A 19,803-nucleotide genomic window follows, 5' to 3' on the forward strand; every position below is an offset into this window, starting at 1 on the left:
TGTATTCCATCCCAATCATGGGATATCTTTCCTTTTTTCTTCTTCTTTTTCAGACCATCATCTATTTAGGAATACACCTCTTATCTCTTTACTTCCAACATAGTGTAGATCAGGACCTCAAAATACTATGCTAAACAGTAGCAGTGATGTTGAGCATGATGTTGAGTGATGTTGAGATAGCATGTTTGCTATCTTAAAGATTTCTTAAAGATCTTCCATTAAGTGCAAGCCTTCAAAAGGCATAACTGTATACCTTTATTTTCACAAGGTAACTTTACTGTTGTAATCATATGATCAAGAAATAGAACATCCCTGGGTTGCCTGGGTGGCTCAGTCCATTAAGCATCTGCCTTCGGTTCAGGTCATGATCCCAGGGTTCTGGAATCGCCCTGCATCAGGCTCCTTGCTCAGTGGGGAGTCTGCTTTTCCCTCTGCCTCTGCAATACCCCCCCACACACGCCCCACTCATGCTCACACTCTCTCTCAAATAAATCAATAAAATCTTTAAAAAAAGAAAAAAAAATAGAACATTACATGTCACTCCTTCCCAATTTCTTTGCTATTATTGTCTTTTTTTAAACTCCTCATTAGGGGTGCCTGGGTAGCTCAGTTTGTTATCTTCAGCTCACATCATTATTTTGGGGTACTTAGATCAAGTCTCATGTAGGACTCCCTGCTCAGTGTGGGGTCTGCTGCTCCCTCTCCCTTTGCTTCCCCCAACTTATACACTCTCTCTCTCAAATAAATAAGTAAAATTTTTTAAAAAAGAAATTCTTCATTAAACAGATATCAATGCAATTTAAAAAAGAAGAATCAGGTAGTGTGTGTTTGTATTAACTGACTTACTGATTTACTGATTATCTATTTTTGTATTTACTGATTACCTATTTTTGCCTCTCAGATTTTCATTTTGGGGACCTTTGTTTATACGTCTTTAAAAAAATATTTTTATTTATTTATTCATGAGAGAGAGAGAGAGAGAGAGAGAGAGGCACAGACACAGGCAGAGAGTGAAGCAGGCTCCATGCAGGGAGCCTGACGTGGGATTTGATCGCATGTCTCCGGGATCATGTCCTGGGCTAAACCGCTGAGCCACCGGGGATGATGCCCCCTGTTTATACGTTGTTTTAAAAGACTTTATTTATTTATTTGAAAGTGTGAGCAGAGCGAGAGACAGCACATAGGCCAGGGGAGGGGCAGAGGAAGAGAGACAACTAGGTACCCTGCTGTGCAAGGAGCCCGATTTGATTCGGGCTTGTTCCTGGGACCCTGGGACACCCGCATCATGATCTGAGCTGAAATCAAGAGTCAGACGCCTAACTCACTGAGCCACTCAGGCGCTCATGTCCCTGAGGATTTTTTGTTGTTATTGTTGTTTAGTGTCTGTTAGAGATAATCTTTCTGGCTTTACTTAATATAAAAATATCATTACTTTGCCCTCATTTTTGGAAGATAGGTTTGATGGTACATAATTCTAGGTTGTCACTTATTTTTCTTGCAGACTTTGAAGTTATTTGTTCTACTCTGTTCTCACATTGCAGCTTCGAGAAGTCTACAGCATATTTAATTGTCTGTTACACCTTCAGAAGTGATCTGTCTTGTCTCCATGATGGCTCTTAAGATTTTTTTCCCTCATTTCCTATTCTGTAGTTTCACTGCAAAGCATCTGTATGTGGGTTTCTTTTTATTCATCTTGCTTGAGATGCACTGGAGCTCTTAAATTTGTGGATAGGTAGACTTGATCATTTAGAGAAAATTCCTGGTGACTATCTACTTGAATATTCCCTTTCTCTCATTTTCCCTTTTCTCTTCTCTTGACATTTTTGATTTCGTGTTTGTGGAATTCCTCATGGTAGATTTCACGTCTTTACCTGTTTCCCATATTCTCCATCTTCTAGTTTCTCTGCTGAAATCTTTCCGGAATGATCTTCCAGTTAACTAATTCTTTCATCTGTGTCTAATTTACTTTTTAATCTAGTTTGAGTTTGAAATATCCCTGCTTATGGTGGAGGATAGTTGGAAGAAAGGCAGGCAGGGACGAGGGATCTAGGTGCTAATGGACAACTACACTTAAAAGGAAAAAGACAGGGGTGCCTGGGTGGGTCAGTTGGTTAAGCATCTGCCTCCGATTCAGGTCATGATCCCAGGGTCCTGGGATGGAGCCTCACATGGGCTCCCTGCTTTTCCCTCTGCCTCTGCCTTTTCCCAGCCGGGGGTCTGCTTTTCCCTCTGCCTCTGCCTCTGCTTGCCACTCCTCCTGCCTGTGCTCTCTCCCTCTGTTAAATTAATTAATTAATGCAATCAATCAATCAATCTTTTTTTAAAAAGGAAAAAGACCTTATCCTGTTATTCTAGGCTTTACTGAGTGCCCCAGCTTTAAGTCTTCCTACTGGCAGGATTTATAACTTTTATGTAATAGAAAGGAAAGGAATGGCCTAGGGTGTCCTAACCCAGGCTGGGGGCCAGCTCAAAAGCCAATGGGATTTAAACAAAGAGCTTGATCTGGTGGCCTGGGAATGGGGGGCATGCCTCAGGGCAGTGGCAGCCACCACCCTCTTGTTCTGCAAAGCTATGAACCACCACCCTGGATGGAGCCCTCCACCCTTTCCCACAAGAACAACTATCTGATAGATAGACGAGCACATGGCCGAAAACCTAATTGTGTGACAGGCACAATATGCAGGGTTAATGAGACTAAAACAGCCAACACCAAAGAGCCCATGAAAACCCCTAGATTTTTTAAAAAGATATTTTATTTATCTATTCATGAAAGACACAGACAGAGAGGCAGAGACGAAGGTAGAGGGAGCAGCAGATTCCCTGCAGGGAGCCCAATGGAGACTCTATACCAGGACACGGGATGGAGCCCTGAGCCGAGGCTCAATCACTGAGCGTCACAGGCATCCCCAAACCCCTAGATTTAAACGCCAAATTAGTAACCCTCTCGGGTCCCTTTCTCTTTGGAAGATTTGTACTATTGCTCAATAAACTGCTCCAATATCACTCAATAAACTTTGCTTTGCTGCCCAACACTCTGTCTGGTCTACCCTCCTCATACTTTGAAGCAACATGACCAAGAACCACTGACACTAAAGGAAAAGAAATCCTGCAACACCTATATTTTGCATTTTTAATGTTTCTTTTGTTATTGTTTTGAATATCAATTTCAATTGTCCTTTACTGTTCATTTATTTTTTAAATTTGGTCTTCATTTATTTTGATTATACTTGAGCCATGTCTTACAGTTATTTTTTTTACCCAGAATTGGATAATTCCCATACTTGGAATCTCAAGGCATAAATCTGTTATTGTTGTTTCTGCTGACTTTTACTGATACCAGATGATTCATGTATGTTTGGTGATTTTTTTCAAAATTGTGAGTTTACATTTGACTGAAGTGAACAGACGGGAATCCAGACTGCCCAGGTCAGAGTTGTTTTCCTTCAAGAGAGCTTTTGAGTTTGTATTTACCAGAAGCAGATGAGAACTAGGAACATGAAATCACTTTACTTGGATTTGAGGGTCTTGGTTAAATGGGTTGCCTGAGGTTGGACTACTTCATCCCGCCATCAGCCTACTAACCATAGTGATGTTATCTACAATTGCTTCAGGGCAAAGCACAAATTTCTTTTGTTTTCTACTCAACAACCAGCTTTCAGCTCTTGAGCCCTCTTATAGCTTTATTTTCCTTGGTTCCCAGTCCATTGTTTGGAATAATTTCTTCACAGTATAAAGTACAGGCTTTATACTGTGTAAGACCTGTTTTCATTTTGTCGTTTTTGGATTACATGAGTGTTCTCCATCTTTGGGTTAAGATTGGCTACTTTCTGTTTCCCTTGGGGGAAAGAAAAAAGTCGTGGTGACACAAGAGCAGTAGATACAGAGAGCTAATTCCTGGTAGGAGCTCCTGTTCTCCACCAAGTAAAACAAGGGTGTGTTGTTCTTGTTACTGTTTCTGTTAATGTGTCAAACACAAGAGGGATATTAAGCCAAGAGTAACCACCAGTGATAGTTGACCTCCTTTCAGATGTCTGTTTATTGTGATAAGGACACATACAAGATTGCCATGGTTGCAAATCCTATCCCAGACTACAAACACAGGTTGAAATAATTAGAGACGTTGACATCCTGGCCATTTCTGGATGGGCTGATTTCATGGATGTAAGGGACTCGTGGTTGCCAAGTCCATTTAGGGTTGTTGGCTTATGTCATACGGATCCTCTTTATCTAGCTATTTATTTGTTTAATTTCTCTTCTTCTCTTGCAATGAGCCCAAATAATCCTCCTGGCTATTGTCAGTTGCTACCACCACAACATTTTTTGGTCCTATAATGAGGTCACAGAAATGAAAATATCTGTGCCATCCAAGGATTTTTTTATTTTATTTTAAGATTTTATTTATTTATTCATGACAGAGAGAGAGAGAGGCAGAGACACAGGCAGAGGGAGAAGCAGGCTCCATGCAGGCTGCTCGAGGTGGGACTCGATCCCTAGTCTCCAGGATCACGCTCTGTGCTGAAGGCAGTGCTAAACCGCTGAGCCACCTGGGCTGCCCCTCGTCCAAGGCTTTTATTGAAGACACACTTGTAACTCTTTTCTTCCCCTTTCACATCCACAGTATTCAATGAGTTTTGTTGAGTACTCAACAACAACAACAACACTCATTTGTTACTGTAATAGTCACAGGATAACATTAACAGAGTCCTTACACCGGTGTGATGCTGTAAATGCGGATTCAGTGATGACCAAGTCAGGCATGATCCTTGCATATACTTACTGAGCCTAAAGTTGTCTCTTCGTTTTGAATCCCACTCCCTTCCTTATGTAACCTCAGACTGACCCTGAGCTGAGAGGTAGGAGAAAAGGTAGTGTTACAAATGTAATATTTTTTTGTGAATGCCCATGAAGCCTAAATATAGTGGCTATCTGCTGGGTTGCCTCAAACAGCTGACTCTTTGCTGGCTCCCAAATGCTCTGGCAACTGTTCACTGTCGTCCATCCAGTTCAAATAAAAGTATCTATGTGTTGTGCCCAAGATCGCGAATCCGAGAAACCACCGAGGAGCCGGCACCGATGCAAACACACGAGGGTTTATTTACAAGCTCGAGCCTGGGTCCAAGTGCACCCGACACAGCGGAGCAGGGACTTGGACCCCGAGACTAAGAGGCGCAGCAGCTTTATAGGGGCCAGTGGCCCAAGGGATATGCAGAAAGTTGCACAGTCATGTCGGTCCACACGCAGGTGGCCCATTGAATGACACCTTACCCTATAGGATCCACTTGAGCTGGCCTATTACTTTGGTCAGAATCCACGCGCAGTTTTGGCGGGCACAAGGCAGGGTTACATTGTCATGAGCCCATTTCCCATTAGGGTGTGCCCAGCGGCTCGCCTAGGGTGGGGCAGCACCTTAAGCCATAAGCAGGTCCTGTGGGGGTCATAGGGGAGGTGGCGGATGTAGCACAAAATGGAGTTAGTCCTGCTCTGCTTGTCCAGGGGTAGGGGATTTTTGTTAAATTTCCTGGGTCCCATACTATGTCCATACAAATATGGTGATTCGGAGGTGGGGGTACCTGGATCCGGCAGTTACTGGAAATTTTGAATTGGGACCAAGAGATTCTATCCTCATTCTAAAGAGGATGAGAAGTAAATCTTAGAGAAAGCGTTTCTGCCATGGTTTGTGTATATGGGATGATAAGCAGAGAAAGCTGCTGTGTAGTGAAAAACAAGAGTTGACAGTCAGAAAAGGGCAGAGAGGTGAGAAACATTGAGGTTCCCGAAGAATCTGAGGTCCCTAATTCCAGTTTATCCTTACAGCGCATAGCTGCTTCCTTGCTCTGGTGGTCCGTGAGCCCCTCCTGCATCCTTGAGATACATCCCTCCTTGCTTAAACCTGTTTGGGTAGATTTCTATTGATTTCACACTAAGACACAAATGTGGAATAGGTAAGTATGCCTACAGGAGATGTTTTCCTGTTCGCTAAAGGTTGAAAAGGAAGGTTAGAATTGGAGACATCTGTGTCTGGATCAGTTTTGCACTATATAAAAACCATTAGCAGGCTGAGTGATTTTTGCAAAAGGCACTATGTTTCATGGGTCATTTGGACTTTTGCGACTCTTCCTTTTCTGCCTGACTCCATTTGTGTGTCCACCACATGAGTCCCCTCTAGGAGAGAAGCAGGAGAAGTGCAGTAGGGAATCATTAGTCGTGTATTAAAGAACAAATTATACAACATTGGGTAATTAACTTACTGAGTCAGAACCAGCAATAGTAAAACTACCTTGCACAGTACCTTCCCTTGGCACTCCCCCATAACTTGGAGTACCAGACAAATCATTCATGGGTTGCTCTCACTATTTGTTCCAATACATCGTTTTAGCTACTCTAAACAGGAACCCTACTCTCATCCTCGGCCAGGGCAATTGTATTATCCTAACTGCTCACAAGCTTATTTTTATAAATTAGGATGGTAGGAAATTTATGTGTTATGGGTTACAAAATACTTGGAATAAGGTCTACACTGTTAACTCATCTGTTCAACAAATAGTTATTGAGTGACTACTATGTGTCAGGTGCTGTTCTGTATGTGGAGGATATAGCAGAGGACAAATGTTACTTTTTTACTGGAAAAGAAAGTAAATAAGCAAGATACATAAAACAGATCCTATTTTAAAATAGTGCTAAGGGGGGATCCCTGGGTGGCGCAGTGGTTTGGTGCCTGCCTTTGGCCCAGGGCGCGATCCTGGAGATCCGGGATCGAATCCCACGTCGGGCTCCCGGTGCATGGAGCCTGCTTCTCCCTCTGCCTCTCTCTCTGTGTGTGTGTGTGACTATCATAAATAAATAAATAAAAATTAAAAAAAAATAGTGCTAAGGGGAAAATACAGCAGAGAAAAGAGAGGAAGTATCTGGGCAGGGGGAATTACAATTCTAGGCATAGAAGGCTCACTGAGGAGTTAAATTTTAAGTATCTGAAGAAGGTTGAGGAGCAGGCCATGTAGATATTTAGTATTGGAAGGAGAATGTGCCAGCAAAGAACAGAAGTTGCAAAGGATGTTGGAAGCTCGCTCAGTATGTTTGAAGAACAGCAAGGAAGCAAATCTGGTTGAAGATGAACTCACTAAGGATAAAATAAATAGAGATGAGGTTAGAGAATAATGAGGGTCAGATCACATGAGGTCACTGTAAACACACAGGCTTTTATGGGGAGCGAAGTGTTATAAGCAGAGGAATGACATGATCTGGTGCATGTTTTAACAAAAGTGCTATGATGTTGAGAAAAAATTAAAGCCAGGTAAGGAAAGAAGCATCAGGAGGACCAGTTAGGTGGCTTTTGCAGTAATCCGTATGAGAAAATGATGGTGGCTGGAACTAGGGCAGTGGCAGTGGTGGGAATGGTGAGAGGGTGATCAGATTCTGGATGTATTTCCAAGAAAGAGCAGTAGGATTTGCTATTGGACCAGATTGGGGTGAGAAAGAAAGAAAGAAAGAAAGAAAGAAAAAAAGAAAGAAAGAAAGAAAGAGAGAGAGAAGAGAGAGAGGGCATGAGGGGAGGCGTAGGAGGAGTTAAGTAGGACCATTGTCAGGACGTCGTGCTTCATTCCTACGGAAGCCTACCCCCCTCCCCCCTCACCCCCCCTCAACAATCCGCCCTCCCTCCCTCAAAGCAAAAATAAGCTACCACATCAAATTTGGGGTGCTGACTCACTGGAAGTAGGGGGTTGCCATATCCTGCAACATGGAGATGTTAAGAGGAGCACATTGGAGCAGGATGCTTATTAGCATAGCGAATGTGTCAAGGGGGCAGGTGGACATGTGTCTGCAATTGGATGCAGAGGTCTAAGCTAGAGCTAGAAATTTGGGAGCCACTAACATATGACAGCATTCAAAGTGATGGGAAGAAATCACCAAGGGAGTGAGTAAATAATAAAAGAAGGCCATATTTAAAGATCTGTTTATTCATTTGAGAAAGAGAGAGAGTGTGCACATGTGTGGGGGCAGGGAGGGAAGGAGGGGCAGAGGGAGGGGAGAGAGAGAATCTCAAGAGGCTCCCCACTGAGCTTGGAGTCTGACATAGGGCTTCATTTCACAACCCTGAGATCATACACTAAGCTGAGATCAAGAGTTGGAGTCTGGAGTATTAACTGATTGAGCTGCCTAGATACCCCCAGAAGGCCATATTTAGAGGCCACGGAAATGAGGGTGAACCAGCAAAAAAGACTGAAAGGAAAGAAACTAAGGGGAGGAGCAAAACCAGGGAAGTCAGGTGAAGAAAGTGTTTCAAGAAGGTGCTCAGCAGTGCCAAATGCTGCTTTAGATCAGGTAAATGAGAACTGAGAATTTACCTTGGATTTAGCAATATAGAAGTCTCTGGGGAGCTTCCATAAGAGCAGTTTTGGTGGGGCAGTGGGGGCAAACACTTAATTAAAGTGGGTTAATGAGAGAACAGGAGGAGCAGAAATGGACACAGCAAATAAGATAACTATTTTAAGGAGTGTTCTGGAAAAAGAAAGGCATGGCAGAAATAAGGTCAAGAAAGTGTTTTTAAAAGATGGGAGTACTTACAATATGTTTTTCCATATTGATGGAATCCATCTGCAGAACACAATGAGTGAATTTTTGGAACAATGCCCTTTGGTTGGCAAAGGGAACATAGCTGGGGTGTGAGGGGGGGCAAAGGAGGAAAGGCAGATGCAGGCTGGTGGATAGGTGAGGGGGTGGGGGACATGCCTATGCTTTGGTTTCTGTATGATTTCTGTGAATGAAATAAAAATTCTGGCTAACATACTTCTTTTTCTTAATACAAAGATAGCCATAGGGGATGTACTCATTCTGGGATGAAAAGGCTATCTTCATAATCTGAAAAGTCCTTATGTTGCTAATGCTATTGCCATGAACATTGAGACAAATGATGTACTAATATTCCAAGACAGTGTGGCAGCTTTTCTCTCAAATAGTTCTTTCTGACACTGTTTTCTAGGTGCTATAAAGTGTTTCCTTAGCAATCAACTCTATTAAGATATCCCCACAATAATTAGTTCTTTTTATCTAAACATCAGCTAGTTGTTTAGATCTTTGAGTCAGAAAGTTTTTTCTTGCTATTTTTTTTCAAAGTGTACTTCCTGTTTCTTCGGCATTAGTATATGTAGTCTAGTCTATTTCAAAAATTGATAATATACGGCTACTGATTGCTCCATTCACTCAATTTGCAATTTATAGTTACTTTCTAGTTCAAGATATTAAATGTGGGAACACAGGATAATGGCCATTTGCTGAATTGCTAATACTGATGCTCATACTGAAAATTAGAAGGGATAATTCTAAAATGTTTAAATGATGTTAGCAAAAGGCTTTTTGTTTGTTCATTGGTTGAAAAAAAGGCTCTATTTTTTAGGTGGAATCACTGAAAGTCAGGATTGAAAAACTAAGAAATCACCAGGTCTAATGATTCATTTGATGCTTCGACTCCCTTATAACTCCCCTGCCCAGTGGTGGTCTATATAGCTCCAGTGCCAGGGGAAGTAACTACTTTGCTCTTCTCCATCATACAAATTAATCAACAAGAACACATTAGTAGCTTTCTATTTAAAAATTACTTTTCAGGACAGTCAAGAGATTTTCTAGTTGTTACTCAAAAAATATAAATCAGAATTAGTTTTTTTTTTTTTTTACATAGATATAAAATGGGACATGTAGATAGCACAAAGCTTGTGTAGTAGGTTGAGGTACAGAGAATCCTCAGCATCTGGTATGAAGCACTAGTCACCTGACAGATGAGAGTGCAGAAGGATGTGGGGAGTCTAAGCTACAGGGTGCTATCCCAAAGGAAGGTCCTCTATCTTTATTTTCTTCCATAACCTTGACAGTGCTACAGACACTTCGCTTGTCTCTGGCTTAGTGCAAGATAGCCAAATTGCTACATTTGAAATTCTACCCCCCGGCTTCATAATTTTGGCCAGAAAATTGAGTTGATAATCATTAATGTTGAGTTAAGATAACTGGACCCCACCACGCATCTTTATTTTTTCTCTTGAAATCACATCATGCAAAGTGAAGAGAAACCACTTCAGGTTAATGAGGTTTGAGGTTTCATTTTGTTTTATTCTACATGGTTAGAATTAATTCCGACTGATATGGGTTTTTCCATTTGTGACATGCACCTTGGGGAAGGAGAGTTTATTAAAAAATGATTGGACTGGGGAGAGAGGAATGAATAGATGGAGCATGGGATTGTTTTTTTTAAAGATATGATTTATTTATTTGAGAGAGAGAGAGCGCACACACAAGCTGGTGGACGGGCTGAGGGAAAAACCGACTCCCCTCTTTTTCCTCAAAGTGGGCTCCATCCCAGGACCCTGAGATCATGACCTGAGCCGAAGTCAGATGCTCAACTGACTGAGCCTCCCAGGCGCCCCTGAGCACAGGATTTTTTTTTTTAAGATTTTATTTATTTATTCATAGAGACAGAGAGAGCGAGGCAGAGACACAGGCAGAGGGAGAAGCAGGCATCATACAGAGAGCCTGACGTGGGACTCGATCAAGGGTCTCCAGGATCACGCCCTGGGCTGCAGGCGGTGCTAAACCGCTGCGCCACCGGGGCTGCCCGCACAGGGATTTTTAAGGCAGTGATACTATAGCATATTATAGTACAAGGGTAGATACGTGTTATTACACATCTGTCAAAACTTACAGACCGTACAACACAAAAAATATAAACCCTAATATAAGCTAACAGCTTTGGATGTTAATAATGTGTCAATGTTGGTTTAGATTGTAACAAATGTACCATTCTGATAAGAGATGTTGATAATACAGGAGACCATGCAGGTTGGTGGAAGGCGTATATGGGAACTTTTTTTTCCCCACTCAATTTTGCTGTGAGCCTAAAACTGCTCTATTAAAAAATAATTTCACAAAGCTTTCAGATGTAAACACAGGTTTTTGAATAAGCAGGACTTGTAATTTCCAAAGCGTTCTCTTGTCATTAAAAATCTTAGAGCCATTCTTGATAAATTAGTAAATTTTTATACATGGCAATTAAAATAGTGCAATGAAGGCATTTGATAAGAGAACTTCTTTGCTAAATAATTTTGTACAGTGAAGAATCACTCTCATTTAGTTATATGCTAAATCCAGGAATGTCTGAAAAAAGCACCACAGACTAGGAGCATGAGATTTTAAAAACAACCTGAAAATTGGGAGAAAGATTCCCTCAAGTAATTGTAAAGTTATCTTTAAAATAACTGAATATTTTCTTAGTGTTCTCTGATTGTTTTATTACCCAGCTTGGTAAAAATTGGTAGTATTTTCTAAGAAATTGTAGTTTTATTTTTTTTTAATTTTTTTTAATTTTTATTTATTTATGATAGTCACAGAGAGAGAGAGAGAGGCAGAGACACAGGCAGAGGGAGAAGCAGGCTTCATGCACTGGGAGCCCGACGTGGGATTCGATCCTGGGTCTCTAGGATCGCGCCCTGGGCCAAAGGCAGGCGCCAAACCGCTGTGCCACCCAGGGATCCCTAGTTTTATTTTTTTAAAAGATTTATTTAATGGTGGGGGGAGGCAGAGGGAGAGGGAGAGAGAATCCCAAGCAGACTTCATGCTCATGCAGAGCCTGACACTTACAGTGCCTTACAGAATATATGTTATGCTTGTTTTTTTTTTCCTCCAGAAAAGAGCACAGGGTTTTATGTAACATTCTAAATGCGAGATGGACATCTTGCTCAAGTTGAAGGAGAAGATCCTTGAAGTCTGTGCATCTATAAGAGATCATCAGAAGTCCCTAAACAGAAGAAAGAAACTAATACAAAATGGAAACCAGCAAGTATGTGATTCCATTAAGGCCAAATGGGATCCAAATCTGAATCAAGATGTTGGCAAGTGAAAGAGGATGATGCACAGGAGGAAGGGATCCTACACAATAAAAACCAGATTCTAGCGGGGGAGGTAATGGGGAAGAGAAGCCAGTGAGGCAGCAATGAGGGAGGAAGTGTGAATGTGACCCTTGGAAGAGAGGCAGCAGGACAAAGCAAAGATGAAGCAACTGGCTGGACTCAATATACATGTTTGATTGAACTCGGAAAAAGCAAATGAGATTGGAAAAATGAAACTTCTTGGGGTTCCAATGATTGCATGGGAACAGACTGACATCAAGAAAAAACTCAGTCAGCACCAACACAGAAACACTTCCAGCAGCCACTTATGACCACCTACAACCTTCTCTGCCTTTCTCTACTTGCCCTCACCATTTCCAAGACCTTGTCCCTCTCTACTTCCTGTAATGTTTGTTTTCACATTAAAATTTTTTTTTTAATTTTTAAAAAAGATTTTATTTATTCATGGGAGACACAGAGAGAGAGAGGCAGACATAGGCAGAGGGAGAAGCAGGCTCCATACAGGGGGCCTGATGTGGGACTTGATCCCAGGACTCCAGGATCACACCCTGAGCTGAAGGCAGGTGCTTAACCGCTGAGCCACCCAGGAGTCCCTGTTCTCACATTATAAGAACATTCACAGCGTTTGCCCTCATGTGATGTGCCCTGGACCCTATGCAGAGTGGACTGGAGTAGGAGCTGGACTCAAGGCAGATAGATAGTCCTAATGTGCAGGCAGGTGCCATAGAACTTTGTGATTATATGAAGTCATTTGCATTATAGAAATTAGGTAGGGATGTGAAATTGGCAAAATGATTATTCTAGTTTTCCCAATTACTTACCTTTAATAGATTATACCTCTGATCACATTGTATGTTAACTTCCAGCATAATGCCATATGTTTGTTACATAAAAGGTTTTATCCAAACTGCATATATCTCCATGTAAACTCTTTTAGAAATGGAAATAATTCTAACTTACTCAAGTTTATCAGTTTAAATGCTCTTAAGTGAAATTCTTGAGTATGTCACAGCTGAGTAAATATTAAAGAAAAACAGTGAATGCTTTTGGTAGGTAATTAATAGCATGCCACAGGCCAGCCAAGTTCTTTCATTTTAATTACTTTTAATCCCTCTTCCTGTCAAAAGAACAGGGGAAGAAATATTCTCAGTAAAATTCAGAAACCCTATCGCCACATAAAAAATTCCCTTTATAACTAAGTTACAGGTGGAAATCCACTTTTAACAAAATTGCTGTGGCAGGTTGTTAACACACCAGTGCTATCTGCAAATACACTTGTTTAAACACAACAGATTGCCACTACTCAGCAGTTTCATTAATCACAATCCAGCTTGCTATCAGAAGCGAAAATTACTGATGTTATTAAATTTCCACCCCATTACCTTGACTTTTATTTAGAACCATTCATCAACGATTTCCTTCACTAGAAGTCACAAGTTCACCAAGCCAAAAAATCATCAAGGAAACACAATACATTTGAATGGTATCTTGGAAACCTAAAGACTTAGTGTGGTTTTGTTAACTCACAAAAATCTCTTAAACATCACAGTAATCTGCTCAAGACATTGCTTCAACAACCATGAGTACAGACATTTCCAATACTGTTTAAGAAAAAAACGAAGTGCTTAAAGTAATGGATTTCCAGTAATTGGTCTCAACCAATCTTCTGACAAGTCGGTTACTCTCCACTGTCTTTTTTTTTTTTTAAGATTTTATTTATCAATTCACCAGAGAGAGAGAGAGAGAGAGAGAGAGGCAGAGGCACAGGCAGAGGGAGAAGCAGGCTCCATGCAGGGATCCTGACGTGGGACTCCATCCTGGGTCTCCAGGATCACACCCTGAACCACTGAGCCACCTGGGTTGCCCTCTCCACTGTCTTTTTGATGGTGCCCAAATACACCTCTGTTTGAGGTTCTGTAATACCTTGCCTTAATGAAATGCTGCCACTTATCTTAATGCCTTCTCCAGAAATGTTCCTGTCCAATGAAGCAACTTCCCAGCCCGTCCACAGGAAACACTCAAGGGTACCCCATCCAGGATTGGTTCTGAGAGACATGTCTTCTAAGATAAATTGAGCTTGTTGGAAATATTGACCAATCAACAAATATTTATCAACTACTATTCATGGGAACTGAGCCACTAAACAGAATATAGTGTAAGAAGACAGAGTCTTCTGTAACTTTTCACTCCAGATGTCTATAATACGCATATACATGGGAAAAGCTAACTCTCAATACTGAATAGCAGATTGTTAGTGCTAAATGAATGTCATGGGTAGGAACAGTGATAGGACTTTAGAAGACTCATTCTAGACTATGGGACGAGATAGGCCATCCTCTGGGAAAAGAGAGAGATATGGAATGGAAAGGAGAGGAGGGGAAACAGGGATAAAGAGGGATGAGGAATCATTTGTATTTGAGAGCAAAATTGAGAGAATCTGCAACAAATATACATCTTTGTGCATGTTGTCAGTGTGCTTACATTTCAGATACGAATAAGATTAACCTTAAGCACATTTTGACACTGTTCATTGAAAACCCGAAGCACATAGGTTGTCCTTGTCCCACATAGGAAATAGCGTCATGGCTAGCCCTAGTGGAATTACCATCAATACTAAGATGGTTCCTCCTGGTTAGCCCTTTCCCATAATCTTTCCCAACCAAATCAATGATAAATTATCATTGTTTGCAATGAGGCCGTTGTACTTACTGGCTCCAGAGCTGGCCCTGACCTTCCTCAGATTAAGAGATTTCAGAGGCCCATAAATTCTTGCATTCGAAAAATGTGGTCAATTGTAAAATATGTTAGTTCCAGACAATTAGGTCAATCTAATCCAGGTGCGGTTGGTAAATCATAAATCATGTAAACTACAATAGGCAAATTGTTGCTGTTTCTGGGCTGCCAGTGTCCTAATGTGTACTTTTTTTTTTTTTAAGATTTTATTTATTTATTATGAGATACACACACAGAGAGAGGCAGAGACAGAGAGAGAGGGAGAAGCAGGCTCCATGCAGGGAGCCCAATATGGGACTCCATCCTGGGACTCTGGGATCATGCCCTGAACTGAAGGCAGATGCACAACCAATGAGCCACCCAGGTGTCCCCCTAATGTGTACTTTTTGGTGTTCCACACAAGATACTTGTGGTGACTTAATGTGGGAATATAAACTGAAGTTAAAAAAAAAAAATGTAAGTGCAAGTGGAGTGCCACAACTGAAGGGTCATGTCTGACCAGTGTCCCTTTCTAATTTTTTAAATGATTTTATTGATTTGTTTGCTTGTTTATTTATTTAGAGAGTGGCACTCATGCACAAGCAGTGGGGCAGAGGGAGAGGAGAGGGAAAATCTCAAGCCAGCTCCAAGCCCAGTGGGGAGCCACTGTATGGCTCTATCTCAGGACCCTGAGATAACTACCTGAGTCAAAATCAAGAACCAGAGCTCAATTTACTGAGCCACCCAGGTCCCCTCTTCCCTTTCTATTAAAAATTGAAGGTAGTAGTGCTCATTGTTCATTTGTATAACTACCTCTTGCTCATTCCCTCTAGACTTGTTGGGTTGGCAATCAAGGGGTTTGCTCCCTCCCTTGAGCTAAATTCTAGAAGAAATGTGAATTTTTATTGGAAGAACAAAGGATGAAATGCAACTGGCATTGATGGGTTGGTCCGATGGCAGTGCCCTGGAAAAGACTCGCTTAGCGTCCCTGAATGCTGTCCTGATGAACTTGCCTTTCTGGAGCCCTAAGCGGTGAAATATTCCTTGGTACTGTGAGCTATTCTACATCTTTGTCATTTGTTATTCTTTTCTAAAAAAGTTTAGCAGGGCTGGTTTTTGTGGCTTTCAACCAATGAGGATTAAAGTCTGTACTTTCTTTCCTCTATTACAACTTCCAGCCACAGCATTAGAGATGGAAAGGTTCAAATCCAGCATCATTGTGGAACTCTGCAGGAAGCAGGGGTGACATCACTGGCACCTTGCACAGAGCTGGTTTCAGTGCAGTGGATTTTAGGGAAAGAAAAGGTATACAAAGAGACCAGGGTGAGAGAACAAAAGGAGCAGTCTGTTGACAAAAAAAAAAACACCCAACCCCTCTTATAGCACTTGTAATAATTAACAGTAAGATCCTGGCAGATGTCATTAGGAGAATGCATTTGGGTGCACCATATCTCATGCCAAATACCTACAATTTCTAATTTCACTCACCAAGAAAAAAACCCATTGCGCCCAGAAGGTTTGTGTCAGGCACCTGAGCAGGAAATGAATCGGAGTATTGTTGCTGTTACTTTTCTGGGTTAGGTAACCAGGAAGACAATAGCTATCAGACCCCCGCACTGGAGTTCTGTGACCAATTTCCTCCTTCCATCTACTGGCCTCTCAAATTGTTCTGCAGTGACAAATCTAGAAGGGTTCTAACTACAGGCTGTGGATGCCACGCTGGATATCCAAGTGCTAGAGGAGTTGAAATTAAACGTCCTTTAAAGGACTTGAGATTTTATAATAAGAATATTTATAATCTACGCTTTTTAAAAAACCATGGCACAAAAATTTCCAGGATTGTTTAATAACATAATCCCACAAAATATGTGTTATCAATAAAATCAAATGCAGTGCAGAGATGAGGAATCTTGAGGAAAAAAACCCCTAATCTCCACTGGATTTGATAAGAGAAAGCTTTAGTAGAAGGACGGAGACAGAGCACATTTACATGAGGAACAGAAGGAAATGGGAGGATAGAAAATAGAGATTTGGTAAATAAAGGAAGAAGAAACATGGAAAAGTAGTTGGAAAAGTCAAGCAAAAATTCGTTTGCTTTTAAGCTGCCAAAGAGGAAGAGGACTGATGAAGCTGGCTTCTGGGCATGCTATCTGTGGGGTCACACAAGGTTCTGTACTTAGAAGGGCCCTGCACTTGGTTTAATGCTCTGCTGTCACTGTCTTGAAACTCTTAGTATTTTTTACACCAGGATCTTGCATTTTCATTTTGCATAGGCCCCTCAAATGATGCAAATGTGCAGAAAGGTCTAACACAGTTTGCGTTGGCTGATTAATGTTCCCCAAAAACGTACACACCCTAATCTCCAGAACCTGTGTGTTTACCCTATATGGCAAAAACGACTTTACAGATGTAATGAAGAATTTCGGGGGCTGGCACATAACCACTTACCCAATAAACAAGCTCTGTCTCTAGGGAAAAAAAAAAAAAGAATTTTGAGGTCGGGAGATCATACTGGATTATTTGGGTGAGCCCCAGGTAATCACGAGGTCTTTATAAGAGGGAGGCAGACCTTTATAAGGGTCAGCAAGAGAAGACACGTTTCAATGGAAGTGGAGAGAGTGAAGATGTGACAATGTGGTGCACATTTATGAGCTAAGGAATGCAGGTGGCTTCTAGAAGTTGTGTCCCCTAACGCCTTTAGAAGAAATGCAGCCCTGCTGATCTAATTTGGACTTCTGATCTTCAGAACTCTAAGACAATAAGTTTGTTTCGTTTTAAGCCACTAAATTTAGGTCATTTGTTATAGAAGTAACAAGAAACTAATACACACTACATAAAGGTAAATTGATGTATTGCTAGTTTTCTAGAAATCAAGGCTATTAATAAAACGAATCGCAGCTACCATTGACTGAACACATCCTTTGTGCTAGGCACCATACGAAGCCATTTGTGTGTGTCATCGAATATAAGCCTCAAACAGCGTTCACTTACAGATGAGCAAATCGAGGTTCACAGGGGTCAAGTAACTGAAGTCCGTCCGGAGCCACGTGGCACCCGTAGCAGTGGGATGTTTTAGAGGTGGGAGCTGAACCCCGTCTGTATCGCTCCAAGCTCTTGCGTGCGTTTATCTCCATTCCCATACATTATTACAGACTTTTGGGCTTGTTCCCATTCTTCAACGTGCAGTATTATGTTTGTCTCAACAGAGGAGAGGGGGTGGGACGAGGAAGAGGATGACATCCACGTCTGGGGCGTGGAGCCGGGGCCACCTCTCCAAGTCTCAGGGGGCTTATCCCAGGCGTTTGCAGCAGATCGGGGGCTACAGAACCCTGACCGAGACAGAGACAGCGCTTGGGCCCGGAACTGCAAGGCCCCGCGGCGCGCGCTCCTTATTTGCCTACGTCTCGGGTCGCGTCCCGGGCCTCCCGGCTGCGCGGTGTCGGGAACAGCTGCACCGCAACAACCCGCCGCGGGTTTCCCGGAGCAACTGCCGGGGGAGGGCGCCCCGCGCGCCCCGCGCGCCCCGCCCGCCCCGCCGCTTGTTTTGGAAGCCCGCGTGGTCCGGCCTCATTGGCCGCGGAGGAGCCCGAGGCCCCGGGGAGGCGGAGCGGCCTCCGCGGCTGTAGTTCCCGAGAGCCCCGCGCCGCCGGCCCCGCCTTCCGCCAGGGGCCCGGCTCGCGGCAGCGCGGGACCACAACTCCCACAAGGCCCCGCGCTCGGAGGGGGCGTGGCCGGCGAAGGGGAAGCCGGGGGCGGGGCCGCCCAGGGGATGCAGTGGGGGCGCTCGGCTCTCCTCCTCACTCGCAGCTGCCGGGAGCCGGCGAGAGCGGCCCCCGCCTCGGGCCGCGTGCGCACCTCTGGCCCTGGAGCCTGTCGGCCGCCGGGAGCCGTCCCCTCGCGTCGTCGCCTGGGCCGCCCGCCGCTCCCCCGCCCCGAGGGCCCGGCCGGCCGCGCTGCGGGGAGAGGCCAGCATGCGCCCGGGGGCCCGGCCGGCCGGCGCCGGGCAGGGGGCGGCGGCCGCGGCGCAGCTGCTGCTCACCCTGAGCTTCCTCCCGAGCGTCGTCGAGGCCCAGGTGAGCCGAGGGCTGGCGGGGCGGGGACGCCGGGACGAACGCCCGCGGCGGCGGCGGCGGCGGCCGGGCCGCGGCCGGGCGCGGGGAGGGCCGGGGCCAGCCCGAGGGGCGTCGGGGGGGCGGAGAGGCGGGGGCCGGACCCCGAGCCGTCACGTCCAGGACGCGTCTGCGAGCCGCGGCTGGGTGCGGGCCTGGGCCTGGCGACGCTCGTGGGGCGACGGCAGTAAAAAGAGGAAGATGGTGACGGTCCCCTGAGGTGTTTTCGCTTTTCCTGCTGGTCTTTTAGCGGCTGGGAGTGTGGCGGGAGGTGAGACGGAATGAAAGCGCCGTCAGCTGCTTTGGGAGGAGAGCACGCGTCGAAGTGAAGCCCTCGGCGGCGGGCGGGCGGGGAGGGGGATGCGGATGCCGATGCCGATGCCCATGCCGGTGCCCACGCCCCGCAGAAGTGGAGTGCTCAGGGGAGGGGGCGAGACTCCACTTCCTGGAACTTTCGGACGAGGGGGCCCCTCGGTGTCTGCCCTTGCTCCGGCATCTTCCTTGCCTGGGAATGCTGTATTGTCTCCCAACTCGTGCCCTGTCTGCCAGGTGGTATCTCCAGGTGAGCTCAAGTAAGAGACTGGGGGGCGGGGGGGGGGGGCGTCTGGCCTTACAAGGCCTGTCAGTAGACAGGTGATGGCTGGAGAGTAAATTAGAGTTTAGGGATTGCTTCTGTGAAACCTCTATTGCAGAAGTGTTCTCAGGACGCCGGAAATCGGGGGTTTTGGAAACCAGAGCCTTTTGCCTTGAGAGCGGTGTTTGCTTCTTTTCTACAGTATCATTTGAATAGCCTGTGCTGCAAAGTGACAAAACTGCTGAAAGAAAGAGAAAGAAGAGTCTCAGGTGGTTCGATAAGGAGGGGGGATGTCGTTTGAAGCAGTTAATGCTCATTGCTGGGAAAAGGTGAAGCGGAGTGTAACTGTGTAAACATGTTTTTCTGACTTGATTCACATACTTTTTCCACGGCCTGACGGTGTCGTGCATTAAATCCCAGAAAGCCTACTTGTGTGGATGTTTTTTGAATGGATGATTTGGTAAAAATAAAAAGGGCACACTTTCGGTTTTAGTATTGGTGAACATGTTACAAATGC

At 44.0% G+C, this 19,803-nt stretch overlaps 1 protein-coding gene across 4 annotated transcripts in view; it reads left to right on the plus strand.

Annotated features, from left to right (window-relative positions):
- Positions 1-19,803, plus strand: part of ERO1B (endoplasmic reticulum oxidoreductase 1 beta) — a 108,125-nt gene that overhangs the window by 30,222 nt on the left and 58,100 nt on the right. Inside the window, exon 1 of one of the 4 annotated variants that reach the window (XM_038533834.1) lies at positions 18,532-18,676. The exons of 1 other annotated variant lie outside the window; for it this stretch is intronic. In XM_038533834.1, coding sequence (XP_038389762.1) covers positions 18,575-18,676 — 102 coding nt within the window. In that variant the 5' untranslated portion in view covers positions 18,532-18,574. Of the gene's footprint in view, positions 1-18,531; positions 18,677-19,041; positions 19,275-19,803 lie in introns of those variants that run through there. 2 more of the 4 variants (XM_038533833.1, XM_038533835.1) reach the window with 2 other exon arrangements.

The sequence above is a fragment of the Canis lupus genome, chromosome 4 (genome assembly GCF_011100685.1).
Source record: "Canis lupus familiaris isolate Mischka breed German Shepherd chromosome 4, alternate assembly UU_Cfam_GSD_1.0, whole genome shotgun sequence".
Classification (NCBI taxonomy): domain Eukaryota; kingdom Metazoa; phylum Chordata; class Mammalia; order Carnivora; family Canidae; genus Canis; species Canis lupus.